This window comes from Plecotus auritus, assembly GCF_963455305.1.
Source record: "Plecotus auritus genome assembly, chromosome: 6".
Lineage (NCBI taxonomy): Eukaryota > Metazoa > Chordata > Mammalia > Chiroptera > Vespertilionidae > Plecotus > Plecotus auritus.
The window spans coordinates 30,398,602-30,420,302 of NC_137773.1; the positions used below are offsets into that span (position 1 = coordinate 30,398,602).

General features: G+C 39.8%; 1 protein-coding gene across 3 annotated transcripts in view; it reads left to right on the forward strand.

Moving 5' to 3' along the window:
• The window catches only part of PFDN1 (prefoldin subunit 1), an 89,080-nt gene that overhangs the window by 14,702 nt on the left and 52,677 nt on the right, over positions 1-21,701 (forward strand). For all 3 annotated transcript variants that reach the window (XR_013960840.1, XR_013960841.1, XM_080672990.1), the window contains exon 3: positions 9,389-9,473. Coding sequence is in view for 1 of the 3 variants with exons in the window: in XM_080672990.1 (XP_080529116.1) it covers positions 9,389-9,473 (85 nt within the window). In the remaining 2 variants the exon portion in view is untranslated. The remainder of the gene's footprint in view (positions 1-9,388; positions 9,474-21,701) is intronic.

The following is a 21,701-nucleotide window of genomic DNA, read 5'->3' on the forward strand; positions in this document are numbered from 1 at the left end:
TATGTCTTTAATTGATCTCAGTCTACCTTCATCTTATATGTCAAATTGCTCCAGTCATTCCTTTTTTTTATTGTTATCCATTTTATGAAGCCCATGATATGTTGTTATTATTTTGCTGTATATCAGGAATTGGCAAGCTTGTTTTGTAATCAGCCAGGTAGTAAATATTTTTGGCTTGATAGCCAATAAAATGGTTTGCTGGTCATATCTTTGTCACAGTTGTCTCTCTTAACTCTGCAGTTGTTGTGAGAAAGCAGCGTAGACATTATATAAATAAATGATCATGACTAGATTGGCCTGCAAGCATAGTTTGCTAACCTTTCCTTAGTCAATTATCTTTTTTTAAAAAAAATACATTTTATTAATTTTTACAGAGAGGAAGGGAGAGGGATAGAGAGTTAGAAACATTGATGAGAGAGAAACATCGATCAGCTGCCTCCCCCACACCTCCCACGGGGGATGTGCCTGCAACCAAGGTACATGCCCTTGACCGGAATTGAACCTGGGACCCTTCAGTCCGCAGGCCGACGGTCTATCCACTGAGCCAAGCCAGTCAGGGCAAGTCAGTTATCTTTTAAGATGATTAACAATGAGAAAAACATGTCTAGCCCTAACTGGTTTGGCCCAGTGGATAGAGCATCAGCCTGTGGACCAAAGGGTCTCAGGTTCGATTTCAGTCAAGGCCACATGCCCGGGGTTGTGGGTTCGATCCCCTGCACGTCATTGATTCTATCTCCTTCTCCCTCTCCCTCCCTCTCTGAAATCAATAAAAAAAAGAAAAAATAAAAGAAAATGATGTCTATTATATTCATCTTGATTCATACTATTTTCAGTGCTTTTCATTTCTCTGTAAGTTGCCATATGTTATCATACTCCTTCTACCAGAAGAACTACCTCTAACATTTCTTATGGTGTTTGTTAGAATAAACTTTATCAGCTTTTGTTTGTTTGAATTTACCCTTTATTTTTGAAAGATATTTTTATTGTATATGTAATGCTGGGTTAATAATAGCTGGTTTCTTTCGGTATGTACTTTGAAAATGTCATTCCATTTTCTTCTGTCTTGTATAGTTTGTGACAAAGTGTTTGCTGTAACTCTTTGTTTCTCTGTAATGCATCATTTCTGTGTCTGCCTTCAAGATTTTATCTTTGGCCCTGTCTGGTTGCTCAGTGGTTAGAGCATTGGCCTATGGACTTAAGGGTAATGGGTTTGATTCCTGGTCAGGGGCATGTACCTCGGTTGCAGGTTCCCCAGCCCTGGTAGAATAAAGACCCAAGCAAAATAAAGACAACAAAACTAGATGTAACATAATCAAACTACTGAAAATCAAAGATAAAATCTTTTTTAAAAATCCTTACCTGAAGATATTTTTTCCATTGATTTCTAGAAAGAGTGGAAGGGTCCGGGAGAGAGAGAGAGATATTGATTTGTTGTTCCACTTATTTATGCATTCACTGGTTGCTTCTATTTTTTTTTTTTTTTTTTTTTAGTCCTCACCTGAGGATATGTTTTTATTGATTTTTAGAGAGAGAGTGAGAGAGAGAAAGAGAGAGAGAAACATCAATGTGAAAGTGAAATATTGATCAGTTGTCTCTACTCCTCTCTCACACCCGCCCTGACTGGGGATTGAATCCGCAACCCTTTGGTGTATGGGACTACACTTCAACCAAGTGCACCACCTGCTCTGGGCTCCCTGGTTGCTTCTTGTATGTGACCTGACTGTGGCTCAAACCCAGAACCTTGATGTATTGGGACAATGATCTAACCCAGTGCTTGGCAAACTGCGGCTCGTGAGCCACATGTGGCTCTTTGGCCCCTTGAGTGTGGCTCTTCCACAAAATACCACAGCCTGGGCGAGTCTATTTTGAAGAGGTGGCGTTAGAAGAAGTTTAAGTTTAAAAAATTTGGCTCTCAAAAGAAATTTCAATCGTTGTACTGTTGATATTTGGGTCTGTTGACTAATGAGTTTGCCGACCACTGATCTAACCAACTGAGCTACCTGGCCAGGGCTGTATTTTTTTTTTTTTTTAAGTGTGTTTTACATCTTTTTTCCTCTTTGTTTTTTAGTTTAATTTTTATTAACCCATCTTCAGGTTTACTTGAATTTTGCCATCCCCCTAATTAGGAACATTGTAATTTATATTCTGTGCTTGAGATTTTTCTGGCACATTTATTAAGTTAAATTTGAACCACAGCTCATGAGAAAAGGCCAGTTTATTGTTACACATTCTTAGGAGACATTTTTGTTTTTTCACTACCAAGGTATTGATAAACAAGTGTCTTCTATTTTACTCTGACGAGAGGTAAATTTATTTTTCTTCACTCTTAGGTTGAAGGTGGAGCCCTTTGGGAACCTGGCTTTAATTAAGGATTCTCCTAATATCATCCTTACTTTGGATTGCCCCTACATTTTATCTCCTACTAGAGGCCCGGTACACAAAATTTGTGCACTGGGGGGGTGTCCCTCAGCCCAGCCTGCACCCTCTCCAATCTGGGACCCCTCGGGGGATGTCCGACTGCCGGTTTAGGCCCGATCTCACAATCTGGGACTGCTGGCTCCTAACAACTTGCCTGCCTGCCGCCTGATTGCCCCTAACCACTTCTGCCTGCGAGCCTGATCATCCCCTAACTGATACCCTGCCGACCTGATTGACACTTAACCGCTCCCCTGCCAGCATGGTTGACACCTAACTGCTCCCCTGCCGGCCGATCGCCCCCAACTGCCCTCCCCTACCGGCCTGATCTCACCCCCAACTGCCCACCCCTGCCGGCCTGATCGCCCCTAACTGCCTCTGCCTCGGCCCCCACCACCATGGCTTTGTCCGGAAAGGAAGTTGGATGGCCGGTCCACCCAATCTAATTAGCATATTACCCTTTTATTAGTATAGATTTTATATCCTGTTTCTGTGCTTGTGTGGATGCTCAAGGTCTCTAGAATTCAGCAGAAACTCTCGGGTTTCTCAAGAAGGGGAATTTATTGCTTTCTTACCTTCCAGAATTCCTGATTTCACTATGTTTTGGGCCTTTGTAGAATCTTCAGCAGAATGTTTAAAGTGATTTTTTTTGGCTTTGTTTTTAATTAGGAAGGGTATTCAGGGTATCTACTCTGCATTATGCCATAAAAAGAAGTTTCTACTCATTTAGCATCCCACAGTATAGATACACCATAATTTGTTAATTGTTTCCTTACTAAAGGATTTAGGTTCCTTCCTTCCTTCCTTCCTTCCTTCCTTCCTTCCTTCCTTCCTTCCTTCCTTCCTTCCTTCCTTCCTTCCTTCCTTCCTTCCTTCCTTCCTTCCTTCCTTCCTTCCTTCCTTCCTTCCTTCCTTCCTTCCTTCCTTCCTTCCTTCCTTCCTTCCTTCCTTCCTTCCTTCCTTCCTTCCTTCCTTCCTTCCTTCCTTCCTTCCTTCCTTCCTTCCTTCCTTCCTTCCTTCCTTCCTTCCTTCCTTCCTTCCTTCCTTCCTTCCTTCCTTCCTTCCTTCCTTCCTTCCTTCCTTCCTTCCTTCCTTCCTTCCTTCCTTCCTTCCTTCCTTCCTTCCTTCCTTCCTTCCTTCCTTCCTTCCTTCCTTCCTTCCTTCCTTCCTTCCTTCCTTCCTTCCTTCCTTCCTTCCTTCCTTCCTTCCTTCCTTCCTTCCTTCCTTCCTTCCTTCCTTCCTTCCTTCCTTCCTTCCTTCCTTCCTTCCTTCCTTCCTTCCTTCCTTCCTTCCTTCCTTCCTTCCTTCCTTCCTTCCTTCCTTCCTTCCTTCCGCTAAAAGTTATGACGTAAAAATTTTTTGCACGTACCTCTTTGTGCACATGCAAGTAGTTTTCATTGCCCATGGAATGAGGCAAAGAAACAAGATAAGCTTATTCTTCTTCAGCTTTTTCTGTGCCACTTAATTTGTGGATGCCCTAAGTGCTGTTTAGTTGTGGATGCCCTAAGTGCTGTTTAGAACAGCCGTGGGCAAACTACGGCCCGCGGGCCGGATCTCGGCTGTTCTATCCGGCCCACGGAGCTGAAAGACCGTACCCTTTTATGTAATGATGTTTACTTTGAATTTATATTAGTTCACACAAACACTCCATCCATGCTTTTGTTCCGGCCCTCTGGTCCAGTTTAAGAACCCATTGTGGCCCTCGAGTCAAAAAGTTTGCCCACCCCTGGTTTAGAATATGTTTTCAGATGTCCTCTAAAAATTTCCCACCCAAACAAAAGGCATTATCATTACCCTATTGTTGTCTCTGAATAGTGTATGTCTACTTTGAAAGGGTACCCCAAAAAACATCATTGCCATTGATCCTTGATTGTATTTTGGGTTTGTGAGCAAAGTGGAAGTCATGTACCAATCTGCGGCGCAATTCAGAACACAGCCTCTGATGTTTCTCAAACAAAATCAAAGGCCATCATAAAATTATGTTTTTCGGATGGCATAATTGCAGATAATTGAGGAAATGAAGCAGCAGGCTATGAGCCCTTAATAATTGACAGTGCAGGGCCACATGGCATTGATTTCCAAAGTAGAGGCCTTTTACAAAGCAGTGACTCTAGCCTAGTCACTGAGTATTGTAAGCACATTCTGTGCATATCATTTGTCAAATAAAAATAATTTCCCTCTTCATGGTTTATTTTTCCTTTATGGCACATTCTGAATTCCAGATTTTTTTAATCTGCCATTTGGCTTTCCATAAACTATCAGGCAGGATCTTTATGAGATTCTCTGCTTTGAGAAACTATACATAATATTTATTTATGATATATGACTCATAATTACATTGTCATGATATATCCCTTATCTTCAAAATGGCATCTGATAGTTCAGTGCCTTTTTAACATAGACAAGGTGTTTTCTAAAGCAGCGGTTGCCAACTGGTGGTCCGTGAGGTCCGAAAGGTTGGCAACCACTGGTTTAAGGAAACCTTTGGAGCAGCGGTCACTAACCAATGGTCCATGAGGTCCGAAAGGTTGGCGACCGCTGTTCTAAAGACTTTTTTTCAGAAATCCAAATGTTTCTTGGGGCCCTTTCCAAGAACTATACCATGTATCTTTGACATTTTTATTTATTTTTATCTATCTATCTATCTATCTATCTATCTATCATCTATCTATCTATCTACTTGTTTTTTAATCCTCACCTGAAGATATTTTCCCATTGCTTTTAGATAGAGTAGAAGGGAAGTGAGAGGAGAGAGAGAGAAAAGAAAACCACATTGATATGAGAAAGACACATTGATTGTTTGCCTCCTGCACATGGCCCTACCAAGCCGGGGATGAAGCATGCAATTGAGGTATATATGCCCTTGACTGGGAATCGAACCCGTGACCATTTGGTGTGCGGGCCGACTCTCTAAACACTGAGCACTCTGGCCAGGGCTCTTTGGCATTTTTTAAATTGGAGGACTAAGCCAAAATTCCCATAACATTTTTGTTTGAATTTTGACTATGTAATTACTCTTTAAGGTAGACATTTGAATGTACTCAATACTCATCCTTGTTTAAAACTCATTGCTCAGATGTCCTTAAGCTTATAGTAGATTGGCCAGCTTTGGTGACATCTCTCTGGCCTTTGAGGTTGGCACAGTCCAATATAGCTATCTCAGGGCTATGTGGCCGTCGAAAAACTTGTTTTGGTTGTTGAGTGTTTATGCTTTCTAATAATTTTATTTTCTGCTCAAGGGATTTAGTATCTGTTCAGATAATTTATTTTTTAAGGTCACATAAGTAATGACTTGACCTCTAATCTTAGCTTTGGAAATTTCCCAGACACTAATAAAGATAATGTCAAATGACCTTTTATTTGAGAATACTACTCATTGGCCAGCAATCAGTGCTATTTAAAAATGTATATTTACTCTAAAAATGATTTTCTACCTGGCTAGTGTTCTCAGAGCATCAGCCTGCTCACCAAAGAGTTGTGGATTCAGTTCCTGATCAAGGGCACGTGCCTAGGTTGGGGGTTCGTTCCCTGCCCTGGTCAGGGCTAGTGCAAGAGTCAGCTAATAGATACATCAATGTTTCTCGCTCTCCCCCCTCCCTCCCTTAAAAACAATGGAAGGGAGCCCTAACCGGTTTGGCTCAGTGGATAGAGCGTCGGCCTGTGGACTGAAAGGTCCCAGGTTCGATTCCAGTCAAGGGCATGTACCTTGGTTGCAGGCACATCCCCAGTAGGGGGTGTACAGGAGGCAGCTGATCGATGTTTCTCTCTCATCGATGTTTCTAGCTTTCTATCCCTCTCCCTCTCCCTTCCTCTCTATAAAAAATCAATAAAATATATTAAAAAACAAAAAAACAAAAAAAAAACCCCAAAAACAATGGAAGGGATATCCTCGGGTGAGGTTTAAAAAATAACAAAACAAAACAAATGATTTTCATAGTTAAAAGACTTTCTTAGAAAAATCATGCATGTAATAACCTGATTTGGTGACTCTTGGGCTAGATTTATAATACTTTTTACATGGTGTCATTGAGACTTAGTACCGTTCTAAACAACTCTTCTCTACAAATACTGTACCAAATACAGATGCTCTTCAACTTAAAATGGGGTATGTCCCGATAAACCCATTCTAAGTTGAAAATGCATTTAATACATCTAACCTACTAAACATCATAGCTTAGTCTAGCCTACCCGTGCTTAGCCTATAGATGGGCAAAGTCATCTAACACATAGTCTATTTTATAATAAACTATTGAATATCTTATGTAATTTTTTATGTGTATGGCTTTCCTGCTATTGTAAAGTTGAAACATCATAAGTCAAACCATGATAAATATAATTATTTCCGAGAAAAACATCCTATAGACCAGTGGTCGGCAAACTGCGGCTCGCGAGCCACATGTGGCTTGCAAGCTGCGGTTTGCCGCTCTGTTTACTAATGAGTTTGCCGACCACTGGGTTAGGGGCTTAATCACAAGGAACAACAACAGCCTGTAATTATTGGAATCGAGAGTCTAGGGCAGTAGTTGGCAAACTCATTAGTCAACAGAGTGGCAAACCGCGGCTCGCGAGCCGCATGTGGCTCGCAAGCCGCAGTTTGCCGACTGCTGCTGTAGACCATAATCTTGTCAAAAATAGCACTGTGTCTCTTGGACTAATAATAAGAACATTTGGACACACAGGGTTATAGAGTATTTAATCCCTGTTTTGCATGAATATATCAGTAAGATTTTTTACAAAGGATAAAGTTGCAACTGAAGACTAGTATGATCAGTTAAATTATCTGGACTTTCCACATCAGGACACAGACTTAATAATTAGTGGAGTGAAAAAGAAGTTCAACGGACTGTATTAATGTGTGCGCCAAGGTGTATTCATGAAGAAGAGCGGGGTGTCTGGGCAAAGGGAGAATTGCCGTTTTTGTTTTTATTTGTCTTATATCTATAATAACAGACCCTCTTGCTAAGAACCTATCAAGACAGTGTGTTTTTGTGAGGTTGGTAGAGGGAACTGCATATTGCTACTTTGATATGTTTTCTTGTTTGGCTTTTTATTTATTTATTTATTTTTTAATATATTTTATTGATATTTCACAGAGAGGAAGGGAGAGGGATAGAGAGCTAGAAACATCGATGAGAGAGAAACATCGATCAGCTGCCTCCTGCACACCTCCCACTGGGGATGTGCCCGCAACCAAGGTACATGCCCTTGACCGGAATCGAACCTGGGACCCTTTAGTCCGCAGGCCGACGCTCTATCCACTGAGCCAAACCGGTTTTGGCTTGGCTTTTTATTAAGAGACTAGAGGCCCAGTGCACAAAATCGTGCACGGGGGGGGGGGGTGTCCCTCAGCCCAGCCTGCACCCTCTCCAATCTGGGACCCCTCGAGGGATGTCCAGTGGGATTGGGCCTAAACAGGCAGTCGGATACCCCTGTCACAATCCAGGACTGCTGACTCCCAACTGCTCGCCTGCCTGCCTGCCTGCCTGCCCCTAACTGCTTCTGCCTGCCAGCCTGATCACCCCCTAACCACTCCCCTGCAGGCTTGGTTCCCCCAACATCCCTCCCCTGCAGGCCTGGTCCCCCCCAACTACCCTCTCCTGCTGGCCTGGTCACTCCAAACTGCCCTCCCCTGCAGGCCTGGTCCCCCCCAACTGCCCTCCCCTGCAGGCCTGGTCGCCCCCAACTGCCCTCCCCTGCAGGCCTGATCTCCCCCAATTGCCCTCCTCTGCGGGCCTGGTCACCCCTAACTGCCCTCCCCTGCAGGCCTGATCACCTCCAACTGCCCTCCTCTGCCAGCCCGGTCACCCCTAACTGCCCTCCCCTGCAGGCCTGATCGCCCCCAACTGCCCTCCCTTGCAGGCCTGGTCCCTCCCAACTGCCCTCCCCTGCTGGCCTGATCACCCACAACTTCCCTCCCCTGCTGGCCATCTTGTGGCAGCCATCTTGTGTCCACATGGGGGTGGCCATCTTGTGTGTTGGAGTGATGGTCAATTTGCATATTACTCTTTTATTAGCTAGGATGTTTAGTTCTTTGTTAGAAACTCTTATGTACAAAGAGAAGAAACAGTTCACTTAATTAATTGTAATCTTTAATTGAAATTTGTCATAGCCTAGTTTTAGGACAATACTAAAAGAGATTTGAGTAGTTGAGGTTTTCCCTTAGTTCCAGTGGAAGGGAAGTATTTCAGTTCACTTACTTGAGTCTATAAAGTAATTTGTTTTTCCTTTCCCTACAGCAAGAATTATGAACATAAAGTCACAAAACAGATTCAGTGTTAATTTTTAAAGCTTCCCCATATTTCCACCCTCATCTGTTGTAAATAATATGTCTGACTGTAAAATGGAAAAAGTTGAAATTTTCCACTTGTGCATTTTGAGCTTTTCAGAGGTATTATACACTCTGGAAATAATAATAAAAGATACTAGGCTTTATACAACGCTTTTTGTGTTAGAAACTCATATAAACACTAATGCATTGATCCTAACACAGTACTTGATTGTGACTTTAAAAGGTCATGAGTTACTGCTGTTACAACAAAAAATAAAAGATCGGAGAGAGTTCTAATTCATAAATATTGTTTAAAAATATCTAGATAAAAGTTGATACAGATAACTGGAAAAATAAAAATTACGGGGGATTTTTATTGTTTGTTAACTTTTCTCTTAGCCTGTAATAGATTTTTATACCTTTATGTTTTTTTTGCCTTTTATTTATGAATTTACTTGAAGCCTGATTTAATTCCCTTCTTAGATAAGAAGGCAAAATTTACTTTTAAGCTTTTATTCCTTCTCTGCCACGAAGGTTTAAACCTGTGGTGATTTTTGGAGTTTGTCACATTAATGTAACAATGCATGTTATTAGTCCTAAATTGGGAGATTATTCCTTTAGCTTTCTTAGTTTAATATTTGTTGATTTTGATGAATAAAGTGGTCATCATGTGGCTTAATCTTCAACTTTTTTTGTGTTTTGTAGGTTTATTCTTCAGTCCAAGGAGGTAATTCACAATCAGCTGTTAGAGAAACAGAAAATAGCAGAGGAAAAAATTAAAGAATTGGAAGTAAGTTTTGAGTGAATATTGATAGTAAGTAGCCAACTTTTAGAAAATAGTAATTATCTCATTGTGTTATATTAAATGTATGCCTGCTAAAGTCATGCCATTATTTCATTTTTTCCTAATTGTGTTAGAGCTATGAAGCAGTCAAATGAATGGCAGTATATAAGACACAAAAAAGTCTCTAGAAACTAGGGAATTTTGAAGAAGATAGGATGCTGTTATTCTGAGTGTATTTTCTCCTTTGCCTTTGAATGAATATATCTGTTTTTAAAATACAAAAATAACACAACATATATTTAACCACTACATGTTGTACTGGTAGGGCCTGAGCATGGCTAATGATAATACTAAAGGATCTTGATATACTAGTATGTCTCTTTTACACATTGTAATTACTTTAACATAGATTGGGTTCTAGACAAGGACCAATTATTAAGCTGTAATTAATTAACTATTTGAAGGTATTGCTCCAATGAGGAAAACAAATTATTATTTTTTAGGTAGGGAAAAAGATTAGTATAGGTAAAAGTAACTTAGTAAATCTTTGGAAAATTGAAGTTTATTATTAAAATGTCCTTATACATTAAGACTTTTGATGAGATACTCTTCTTGGGCTTTGGTGAAAGGTGTATTCTTTTTATAGTAAAAGTTGGACTGGACAAAAAATTGGTTATTATTTCTTTGGGAACAAGATTTCCTGAGATGGGGTGGATACAGTGACTTCATAGGTCACTTTATCTAATTTGTGTGAGTACCATTTGAGGCAGTGGTTCAGAATCTGACTCAGCCCTCTGCTGAATTGGTGAGACACCCCCTAGCCTTCTGGGGATTTCTCAGGGGCATTGACTTGGCGTGGCCTGGGTGAGCATGTAGTGTCTTAGGTTACTTAGGCTGATTTTTGTTTGACTACTGATGATAATTTAAACTTGATAATAGTTTTGTAGTTTAGAAAGATGTATTGTGAAAAAAAAAACAAATAAGCAAACTAAACAAAAAAGAAAAAACTGTTATCCTGCAGTAATCAGGTTGTTATTGTGTCCTGTTTTATCATTTTTGTCAGCCAACTGTTCTAGGTAGAATTTTTTATTCTCTAGGGTTTTCAAACAAAAGTATCTTACTTAACTCCAATCACAACTGTTTCATGTAGATAAAAAATGTGATTTTGCAACTGTAGGTAAATATATCTAAAAATTGTCCTGATGAATAAGTAGCAAGATGCAAAATAATGTGTATATAATTCTCTTATGATCTCTGTTGGATAAATTGTAACAAGTATGTGTTAACTTTTATAATTTAAAAAATTGTCCAGGAAAAATCGCCACAGATGATTATTTTAGCATACTATTCAGTTCTGATGAGTATTAGGAAATTTATTTTTAGAAAACATTTAGAACGTTTTCTTTCATAGAATCTCACATACTGGTTAAGTATCCTGATATCGTCAGATAATAGAAGTAGATTAGCTGGCTTGTTGGTACCTGTTTGAAATGCTAATTATAGCTGTAAAAAACTAGCAGTTAAACTCTAGCCTCTATCCTAGGAAGTTATTTTCTCTTTAATCTTTCATTTTACTGTTATTTATATTATAAAAGCAATATAAGTGCATTATAGATATGAAAAACAGAAAAGAAAACAAATGATAAAATGAAAATACAACCTTCCCCTCTTCCCTGCACACTACCATATGTCACCTCTGCAGTAGTGTGTATCATTCCAAACTTTATTTTATAAACACATTCATACACATATATACACACTTAAAAAATAATGAGTAATTATTCTGTATATATTGTTCATCATTTGATAACTTATCTTTCCACTTTAATAATATAAATCTAGTTTATATGTAATAAAATTTAAAAATTTTTTATTTATTTTTATTTTTTATTTTTTTAAATATATTTTATTGATTTTTTACAGAGAGGAAGGGAGAGGGATAGATAGTCAGAAACATCGATGAGAGAGAAACATCGATCAGCTGCCTTCTGCACACCTCCTACTGGGGATGTGCCCGCAACCAAGGTACATGCCCTTGACCGGAATCGAACCTGGGACCTTTCAGTCCGCAGGCCGACGCTCTATCCACTGAGCCAAACCGGTTAGGGCTTAAAAAATTTTTAAGTGATTTCAGAGAGGAGGGGGGAGAGAAAGAGAGAGAGAGAGAGAAACGTCATTGATGAGAGAGAATCATTGATCAGCTGCTTCCTGCATGCCCCCCTAATGGGGATCGAGCCTGCTACCTGGGCATGTGCCCTGACTAGGAATTCAACCGTGATCTCCTGGTTCATAGCTTGATGCTCAATCACTGAGTCATACCGGCCGGGCTATATTTAATTTCTTGTTTTCCATTTCGCCTACCATTGTAGGTTCCTTATTACATCAACATTCAATTATTATATGATTCCCACTTCTACATTTTGTATACTCTCCAATACTGCCCTATCATGTATTGTTAATAGTATCACCCGTATTAGTACTCTGTCATCCCTGAAACAATCCTGTACTTTTCCACTGCTATACCTTTATAGCTTTGTTACTTCAGACTGAAATATATGCATGTGTACACACCCATATGTGCACTCATACACACAAACATTGGTAATTATAGTGTTCAGATTTTCTTTCGCTTATTTAGTTTAGTTAGAGAGATGTATCAAATCTCCCTCTATGATGGTGTTTATCAATTCCTCAGTCTTTCAGTTTTGTGGGCAATGGTATTTAGAGACTATTATCTGGGTGCTGTAAGTGCTCATTATTACTGTGCACATAGTTCAGAGGGTATGTTTCATTTTGCTTTATATGTTTAGGAATATCTCAGCTTTTTTAAAGATAACATTCCACTGACTTCTGGCTTCCATTGTTGCTATTGAGAAGTTATTTATCAGTCTAAGTGTTGTTCCTTTGTTTATTTTCTCTCTGGCTACTTTTAATGTTCTCTCTTTTTCTTTCTTTAAAAAAAAAAATCTTTATTGTTAAAAATATTACAGATGCCTCCTCTTTCCCCCTCTATTGACCCCCTCTCTTTCTTTAATGCTTTGTAGTTTCTCTGGGATATGTGTAGGTATGAATTTATTCTTTTTATTTTTTTTTTCTTAGTCCTACTTGGATTAAGTTGAGTTTTCTGAATCTGCAGATTAGTGTCTTCCATCAATTCTGCAAAGTTCTTATTATCTCTAAGTATTTCTTTCCTCTTTTCTCTATTAAAGGGTATTTTCTTTAGGAATCCCCCCCCTCCCACCTTTAAACCAGCTACCCCCACATCTATAGTAGATTCTTAGCTGGTTTTTCCATCTCCAGCTTTCTCCCTTTCAGTCCTTTTAACATATTTAGGTTAGAATGAGTGTGAGGGCCTCATCCTTCCTTGGCTCTTTTTCAATTAAAAAAATATTTTTATTGATTTCAGAGAAGAAGGGAGAGGGAGAGAGAGAGAGAGAAACATCAATGATGAGAGAATCATTGATTGGCTGCCTCCTGCATGCCTCACACTGAGGATCGAGCCAGCAACCCGGGCATGTGCCCCGAACGGGAATCGAACCATGACCTCCTGGTTCATAGGTTGAAGCTCAACCACTGAGCCATGCTGGCTGGGCCCTTCCTTGGCTCTTGTCACAATCCCGAGAAAGAATTCAGATGAGTGACAGAAAGCAGTGTTGAAACAAAGCAAGTGAATTTATTAAGGAAGCAAAAAGCAAGCAGATTTATTAAGAATACACTAGGCATAAAGCACAAGCGGGCAACTCGGGTAGTTTGAATGCCACACCTGGTAGGGGTTCAAGTTTTCCCCATAGGTTTCAAGGTTCCCTTGCCAGATGGACTAGATTTCAAGGTTCCCCTTTTACATTGTTGTGGCTTTTCCCAGAATTTATGAGAACATCGGGTGATTTTATCTTGGAAGTACCAAGACTGCTTACTTCTTTGTTCAGTAGGTGAGATAAACTCCCCCCTTTAACCCCTTTCCCTTCCTCCTGCCCTAGCAGCTATCTCTCCTGCCTAACATTTATCCCAACCAAACATATGCTTTTGGGGTTTTTGTTATTTGTCCCCCAGACTTCATCTGTTCTTACGTTTATCTGGCACAAATGCCATTAATTGGATCTTTGTTCTCTTATTTTTCCAGGCCAGGGTGATTTAAGCTATGTATTCTCTGTCAGACGGGAGGAGAGTTATTAATCATTTGCTCTCAAGTGCCCTTGGTTGGGAAAGATAAAGTCTTGTGATTCACAAGTTGGCTACAAACTGTTTGGCCTTGTTTAATTTTCTTGTCTCAGTTTCCCCATTCCACTTGTCCAGGAATTTTCCTAGCTTCTTACTATCCTGCCACAATATCACTCCTCTTTGTAAAACCCATCATTGTTTTTAGAGTAAAAGTTCAAACTTAAAATACCTTTAAGTTTCTTTATGAAATTACTCCGATTAATTTTCTCATCTCTCTCATTTTCTCTGCTTTCTCTTACACTGTACTCTTCAGCCATGCAGAAATATTTTGTTTTTAGAACTTGCTGTGCTTTCTTTGTTTCTACTAGGTCTTTGTAAAAGTAGTTCCCTCTAACTGGGAACTTCTTCCGGCCCTTACCACCAACCAGCTCCATCTATTAATCTCTAAGATCTTAGTTTAGGGCTATTTCTCTTGAGAACCGTTTTCTGATTCCTCAATTTTAAATTGGGTGCTTTTTCCTTTTTCTCCCTACTTTCATAGCGCAATGTGGGAATTTGGGCATTTGAGCTATTACTAGTTGAAATAATTACAATTACGGTTTCCTATTACTTTGTGAAACTAGATATAGATTCAGAGCTCTAAATAGTTTTTTCCCAAAGCATACCAATTGTTGTTCCTTCTTTCAAATATGCAGTCTCTTCTTCTGGGCCCCAGTATTTCTTGCCAGTCTAACCTGTTTTATCTTAATCCTATTTAGTTATCATTAGCATTGTTAATCTCTGCCCTCAGATTCCTTGCAATTGGGGAGGCATGCCTGGCTGGTGTGGTTCAGTGGTTGAGTGTCAACCCATGCACCAAGAGGTCCCGGTTCAAGTTCCAGTCAGGGCACATGCCCGGATTTCTGGATTTCTGGCCCAATCCCTGGTGGGGGCCATGCAGAAGGCAGCCAATCGATGTTTCTCTCTCATCAATGTTTCTGTCTCTCCCTTTCTCTTTCTCTAAAATCAATAAAAACCATATATTTTAAATTGGGGAGGTACAGTGTATACATAACTCTGCAAACAAGGGCCAGACTGTTTCTATTTAGCATATTATTCATCTCTGAAGGAGTAAGGTTGTTTTTGGTCTAAGTCCATAGGTCCAGTTTCTTTTTTCTTTTCTTTTAAATTTTATTTATTGACTAGAGGCCTGATGCACAAAGATTCGTGCAAGAATGGGCCTTCCTTCCCCTGGCTGCCGGCACCGCCTTCGCTCCGGCTGGAGCCGCCTTTCTGCCTTCGCTCCGGCCCGGAGCTGCCTTTCTGCCTTCCTACGCTGACCAGAGGCCTGGAGTGGCTGGGGTGGTGTGGAAGGCCTGCATTGTCACCATGGCAATGACACAAGCATCCTGCCCCCAGCTGCTCAGCGCCTGTGTATGCAAATTAACTCACCATCTTTGTTGGGTTAATTTGCATACTCACTCCTGATTGGCTGGTGGGCGTCGTGAAGGTACAGCCAATTTGCATCTTTCTCTTTTATTAGTGTAGATTTTAGAGAGAGAAATGTTGATTCGTTGTTTCATTTAGCTGTGCATTCATTGGTTGATTCTTGTATATGTTCCTTGGTGTATTGGGACAACGCTCTAACCAGTTTCTGATCAAAGCATTAAACTTGGCCTACTATGTGAATGCCTCCTTTTCTATGACCTGGTGCTGATTTTGATTTAGGTTCTCTAATTTGAGAGCCTATTCCATGAGTACTTCATAGATTTCCTTTTATTCACGTCTGTTTTTACTGTTCCTTTATGTTTGCCCTCTCCAGATCTTTCCCCCTAGTCTTTATTTATGAGTGCAAAGCTTACTTAGAATTTGTTTAACTTTTTTTTTTAAATTTAATAAATCTTTATTGTTCAGGTTATTACAATTGTTCCTCTTTTTTCCCCCCATAGCTCCCCCCACCCGGTTCCCACCCCACCCTCTGTCCTTACCCCCCCCCACTGTCCTCATCCATAGGTGTACGATTTTTGTCCAGTCTCTTCCCGCACCCCCCACACCCTTTTCCCCCAAGAATTGTCAGTCCACTCCCTTTCTATGCCCCTGATTCTATTATATTCACCAGTTTATTCTGTTCATCAGATGTTTTATTCACTTGATTTTTAGATTCACTTGTTGATATATATGTATTTGTTGTTCATAATTTTTATCTTTACCTTTTTCTTCTTCTTACTCTTCTTAAAGAATACCTTTCAGCATTTCATATAATACTGGTTTGGTGGTGATGAACTCCTTTAGCTTTTTCTTATCTGTGAAGCTCTTTGTCTGACCTTCAATTCTGAATGATAGCTTTGCTGGGTAGAGTAATCTTGATTGTAGGTTCTTGCTATTCATCACTTTGAATATTTCTTGCCACTCCCACCTGGCCTGTATAGTTTCTGTTGAGAAATCAGCTGACAGTTGTATGGGTGCTCCCTTGTAGGTAACTAACTGTTTTTCTCTTGCTGCTTTTAATATTCTCTCTTTGTCTTTTGCTCTTGGCATTTTAATTATGATGTGTCTTGGTGTGGACCTCTTTGGATTCCTTTTGTTTGGGGTTCTCTGTGCTTCCTGGACTTGAAAGTCTATTTCTTTCACCAGGTGGGGGAAGTTTTCAGTCATTATTTCATCAAATAGGTTTTCAGTATCTTGCTCTCTCTCTCCTCTGGTACCCACATAATTCTGATGTTGGTATGTTTGAAGTTGTCCCAGAGGCTCCTTACATTGTCTTCATATTTTTGGATTCTTTTTTCTTTTTGCTTTTCCTGTTGAGTGTTTTTTGCTTCTTTGTAATTGAAATCTTTGACTTGATTCTTGTGATCCTCTAGTCTGCTGTTAGATCTCTGTATAATATTTTTTTATTTCAGTCAGTGTATGTTTAATTTCTAGTTGGTCCTTTTTCATATCCTCAAGGGTCTCGCTAAATTTATTGGCCTTTTCTGGAAAATTCTTGAAAGACCGTATAACCGTGGTTTTGAACTCTATATCCAGTCGTTTGCTTTCCTCCATTTCTTTCATTTGTGATGTTTCTTTGTCTCTGCATTTTGGTTGCTTCCCTGAGTTGATAGAGTGGCTTTGTGTGCTAGGTGTCATATAGGGCCCAGTGGCTCAGCCTCCCCAGTTACCTGAGGTGGACACTCTTGGTGCACCCCTTTGTGGGCTGTGTGCACAGTCTTGTAGTTAAGCCTTGATTGTTGTTGGTATCACTGGGAGGAATTGACCTTGAGGCCAATTGGCTGTGAGGATCAGCTGTCTACGCTGGGAGAACTTCTGTGCTGGAGACACCCTTATGAGACAAGACTTGCAAAAGGCTCTGTGCTCAGCTTGGATGGGGCGGAGTCTCAGGGCAGAGCAGACAGCATTGGTTTCCCGTCAGCCCTGCCCTAATAGGCCCCTGTGTGTCAGTGTCCCGTAGTAATCGCTGCAAGCACCTCTGAGAGAAAGCCGCCCTTGATTTCCGCCTGCTGCCAAGACAGTCCAGTTTCTCCTCGAATGAGTCTGGGTCCCCAGAGTCTCGCCCAGAACTGGAGTTCAGTGCACTTGGAGCTTTTGTCTCCCTCCCACTTGAGAAAGCCAGCTGCATACTCAGTTGCCCGCCCTCTCTTTGTGTGTACCTCGGTACCTCTGCCTTCCGCAGTTGCTCTGAGTCTCAGTGTGCTTTTCTTGTTCCTGACAGTCCAGTTTCACCCCGTATGAGTCTGGGTCCCCATAGTCTCGCCTGCAACTGGAGTTCAGCGCAGTCAGGAGCTTTTTTCTCCCTCCCGCTTGAGAAAGCCAGCCGTGCAGTCAGTTGCCAGTCCTCTCCGTGCGTGCGCGTCTCAGTACCTCTGCCTCCTGCAGCTCCTCTGAGTCTCAGTGTGCTTTTCTCTTTCCTTCTAGTTGTAGAATTTCCACTCAGCCAGCCTTTCTGTGGTTCTGGATGATGTCCGTTTTGTCTTTTAGTTGTAGTTTTGAAATTGTTGTGCGAGGCAGCAGTTTAGGTGTTTACCTATGCTGCCATCTTGATTTCTCTTGAATTTGTCTAACTTTTGATAACTCTTTTGTTCTGTGCCTACATTGTCAACCAACTTGTGGCCTTACCTGCTGTCTCTTTCCTCTTACAGAGCAGAGTTGGGGGTACTATAACACTGCCCTCATGTACCCTTGATAGGGAGTTATATTACTTACTAGAAAGGTAAAGACAAGCCCTGTTTTAACCTTGGAAAGCTAGTCTTACTGTTTTTCTTTTTAAAACTCCATATTTACATTTTAATACCCCATGGAAGGTTATTCTTCAGACTATAATCACTTAAGTGGGATTGTTTAGGAAATATTTTCATAACAGACTCACAATATGATAATGTTAAATAGATTTTTATCTTTCCTTTATAAAGATAATAGATCAAATTCTGGGAGGGAATATCACCATTTCATCCTAATAGTGATTAGATCAATTATGCTGATTCTAGTCAAGAGAAAATATAAAATGGTCCCTTTAATATGATAGAGTAACCATGTTGTTTGTCATTGAGGGAATTTTCTATTTTTAAAAATATTGATAATATAACTTTTTAAAGAAGATGGCTGAGTATATACTGCATAATACAGTATGTTATTATTAGAAAAGTACAAAGCATAATTTTTTAAAATGAGATGAATATAATTGGGATTTGGAATTATGACTCTGAGTCTTATCAGTCTTTGTAAAAATAATTTTCTCTGTGAAATGTACAGCATACTACAAAGAGAAATCTTTTTTTTTTTTTTTTGAGAAAACTCAGTTGTACTTATTTTTTTATCCTCATCTGAAGATATTTTTCCCCATTGATTTTTATTTTATATTTTATTGATTTTTTTTTTTTTTTTTTTACAGAGAGGAAGGGAGAGGGATAGAGAGTTAGAAACATTGATGAGAGAGAAACATTGATCGGCTGCCTCTTGCACACCCCCTACTGGGATGTGCCCGCAACCAAGGTACATGCCCTTGACTGGAATCGAACCTGGGACCCTTCAGTCAGCAGGCTGACGCTCTAGCCACTGAGCCAAACTGGTCAGGGCCCCATTGATTTTTTTTAGAGAGAGTGAAAGAGAGGGAGAAGGGAGGTAGGTAGGGAGGGAGAGAGAGGGGGAGAGGGGGAGAGGGGGGAGTGAAAGAAAGAGAGAAACATCAAAATGAGGGAGACATATCGATTGGTTGTGATTGGTTGCCTCCTGCTTGAGCCAGACCAGAGCCAGACCTGGGAATCGAGATGGGGATTGAGCCTGCAAGTGAGGTACGTGCCCTTGACCGGCAATTAAACCTGTAACCCTTCGGTCCCAGGGGCTGATGCTCTAAACACTGAACAAACTGTCAAGGGCAGTTTTACTTAAAGTTGAATTAAAACCTATTGATAGATTGAGGAGATATACTAGTATAGAGTGAAAAATACATCTTATATTTTTGCTCACTTTTTGGGGGGTAATAAAGAAATAATTAACTTGTGGACTTCTTTTGCAGTTAGGAAAACTTAGATTCAGCATTCAAATGAGCTAGAACTCAATTTTTGACCCCTTGCCTTATGAATTTCAAATATTTGGAATCCTTGAGATAACTAAGCTTTCAGTGATGTATTTGAACACATTTTGTCCACCATACTCTTATGTTCTCTCCCTTGTTCCAGAGCAAGGGCCAAACAGGTTCTGCTTCAGGCTCGTCTGCCTGTAGTAAAGCCCTCATTGTATTTTAGGCACATGCATATACTGGTTGACCATTTTCCTTCCGCTCTGTCTCTGACATGGTTTCACCACCCTGGTTAGCTCAGCAGTGACAGAATAAAAATAAGAATAAGGAAACTCAGGACATTGTGGCCTGCGTAGTGCCACTTTTGACGCAGAATGTTACGAAGCCGGGGTTGTGAAATAGCTCTCCAGCCCATGACATAAGCAAAATCTAAGAAACTGTGCAAGTCCTGACTCTTTCACAAAAATGACAATTTTGATTAGACAGTGGTTCCTAAAAAAAGTAGGAAGAATAGTGGCAAGAGAACTGGATAGGAGGTGCCTGTGACACTTGGCAGTTGGCTGAGTTCTGAGACTGATGAGAAAATGTTTAGGAGGAGTTCTCATGATTGAGATTTTACTTTGCCTATTGAGCATCATTTTTTCCATAGCATGGGTGGTGACTGGTAGGTACTTGGATGGATGTCCAGTTTTTGCCCTAAGATACTTTATTTTAGAGGTGGTTCTGTTATTCATATGATGGGAGCCACCTTGAAGGTGATGTTAAGTGAACACTATGATATGATGGGCATTTTTTCTTGTCTGTGTTTTCAATGAAGAGAGAAGAGCAGGTGAGAGCAAAGCCAGTGATAGAATGTTTTTTATACATTAAACAAGAATTAAACCCTATAGCTCATCTGCTTGCGTAGCTTAAAGTTTCAAACCCATTGAAAAGTTCATTTATTTTGTAGTGAAATATAGTATTTATGGAAATATAGATTAAAATACATATAGCTTAGTCAATAATTACAAAATAAACACCCGTAACAATCATTCAGGCCACAAAATAAAAAACTGGCAGGACACCAGAGCCCCTCCTCACCCCTCCCTTCCTGATCACAATGCTATCCCTGCCCGATCCCCTCCCAACTACTACCCTAACTTTTGTGATAATTTTTTCTTTTTAAGGAAAAATTTTATGTACAGAAAACTCAACAGTGTAATTATTTCCTTTTTAAAAAACAGTATTACTACCTATCTGTGTATCCCCAAAATAGTATAATTTAATGGTGCCTGTTTTTGAACTTTATATGAACAAAATCACTAGGTATATTTTTTGCCTTGCTTCTTTTGTTTGTGAAGTGCATCCATGTTACTGGAGACTGTGATTTGTTCATTTTGCATTGCTAATATGGTATTCTATTATATAGATGTATCACGATTTATCTTTCCAGACAGTCCATTTTTATCCTTAACAAGTCAAGATGTTCTCATAGAATGTTTGCACAGTTTAACAAACTGTGAGCCTTTGCTGAGGGGAGCTATTTTTTCAGACATCCTCTCACCTTAACCCAGGAAAGTTTGAGTCCTGGAGAGAAGTCTACATGTCTCTTCTCTAAAAATTAGCTTGATGACTTCCCATCTTCAGTAGCAGCTAGATAGTTAGCTACCACTGAGTGTCTTTTTTTTTTTTAATTTAAAAAACTAATTTCAAGTTAGTAAATTAATCTCTTTTCTGTTTTTTAGACTTGGGGAATCTTTGTTGAAGTTTCTCTTATTGTCCCATACATTGGGATTTCAGATATGAATACTCATCTCTTTATGGAGTTCATTTGCATTCTCAACATTTATAAAAATGGATGTTTTAAAAATAGTTTTTAGTTATTTAAGACTTAAGTCTAACAGAGCCTAATGGTTGGAAACTAGAGTTTATAGTGAACTATATATATTCTCTATATCCTGGTGTCTTAGGGCTTAATGTAGCTATGTAATCCTCTGTGGCCTTCAGAGAATAGGCGTGAGTCCAAAAAAACCCATATGCTCTTTTTCTGGTTGAGTATTCTTTATTGGTTCTACAAGGAGTGGGCACAAGTAGGTTCACATTTGTAGTACAAATAAATAATACAGTAATTAATAATACAAGAATAAACTCTGTGTTTTGTGTGCTCGCAACTGTAAACCTACTTTTGTCCACCCCTGTATTATCAATGCCTTGGTCAGTGTATATGTGTTAGGATCCAAATGCTGATATTTGCCCAAATGTACATTATCTATGATACATTTAATTTCCGCACTATAAATATTTCAGATCTGGTGAGAACTTACATGTAAATAATTCAAATAGATTTGCTCTACTACCTAGACAGTCTTTCTTATTTCTCTGTAAAATATGTTACAGAGATTTTACACACACACACTCCTTTGCTGTTCACTGATGTGCACCTTCATTTTCTGATTAAGATAAAGGAAGGATTTGCATTCCAAGTAGTCCAGAGTTCAGTTTTTTGCATCTCGATTTGATTATTCTTTTCTTCCAGGATATATTCCCAGGATCCTTGATTCCCTTCCTTGGACTACTTGTCTATGCCCACACCAGACTATCCCTTT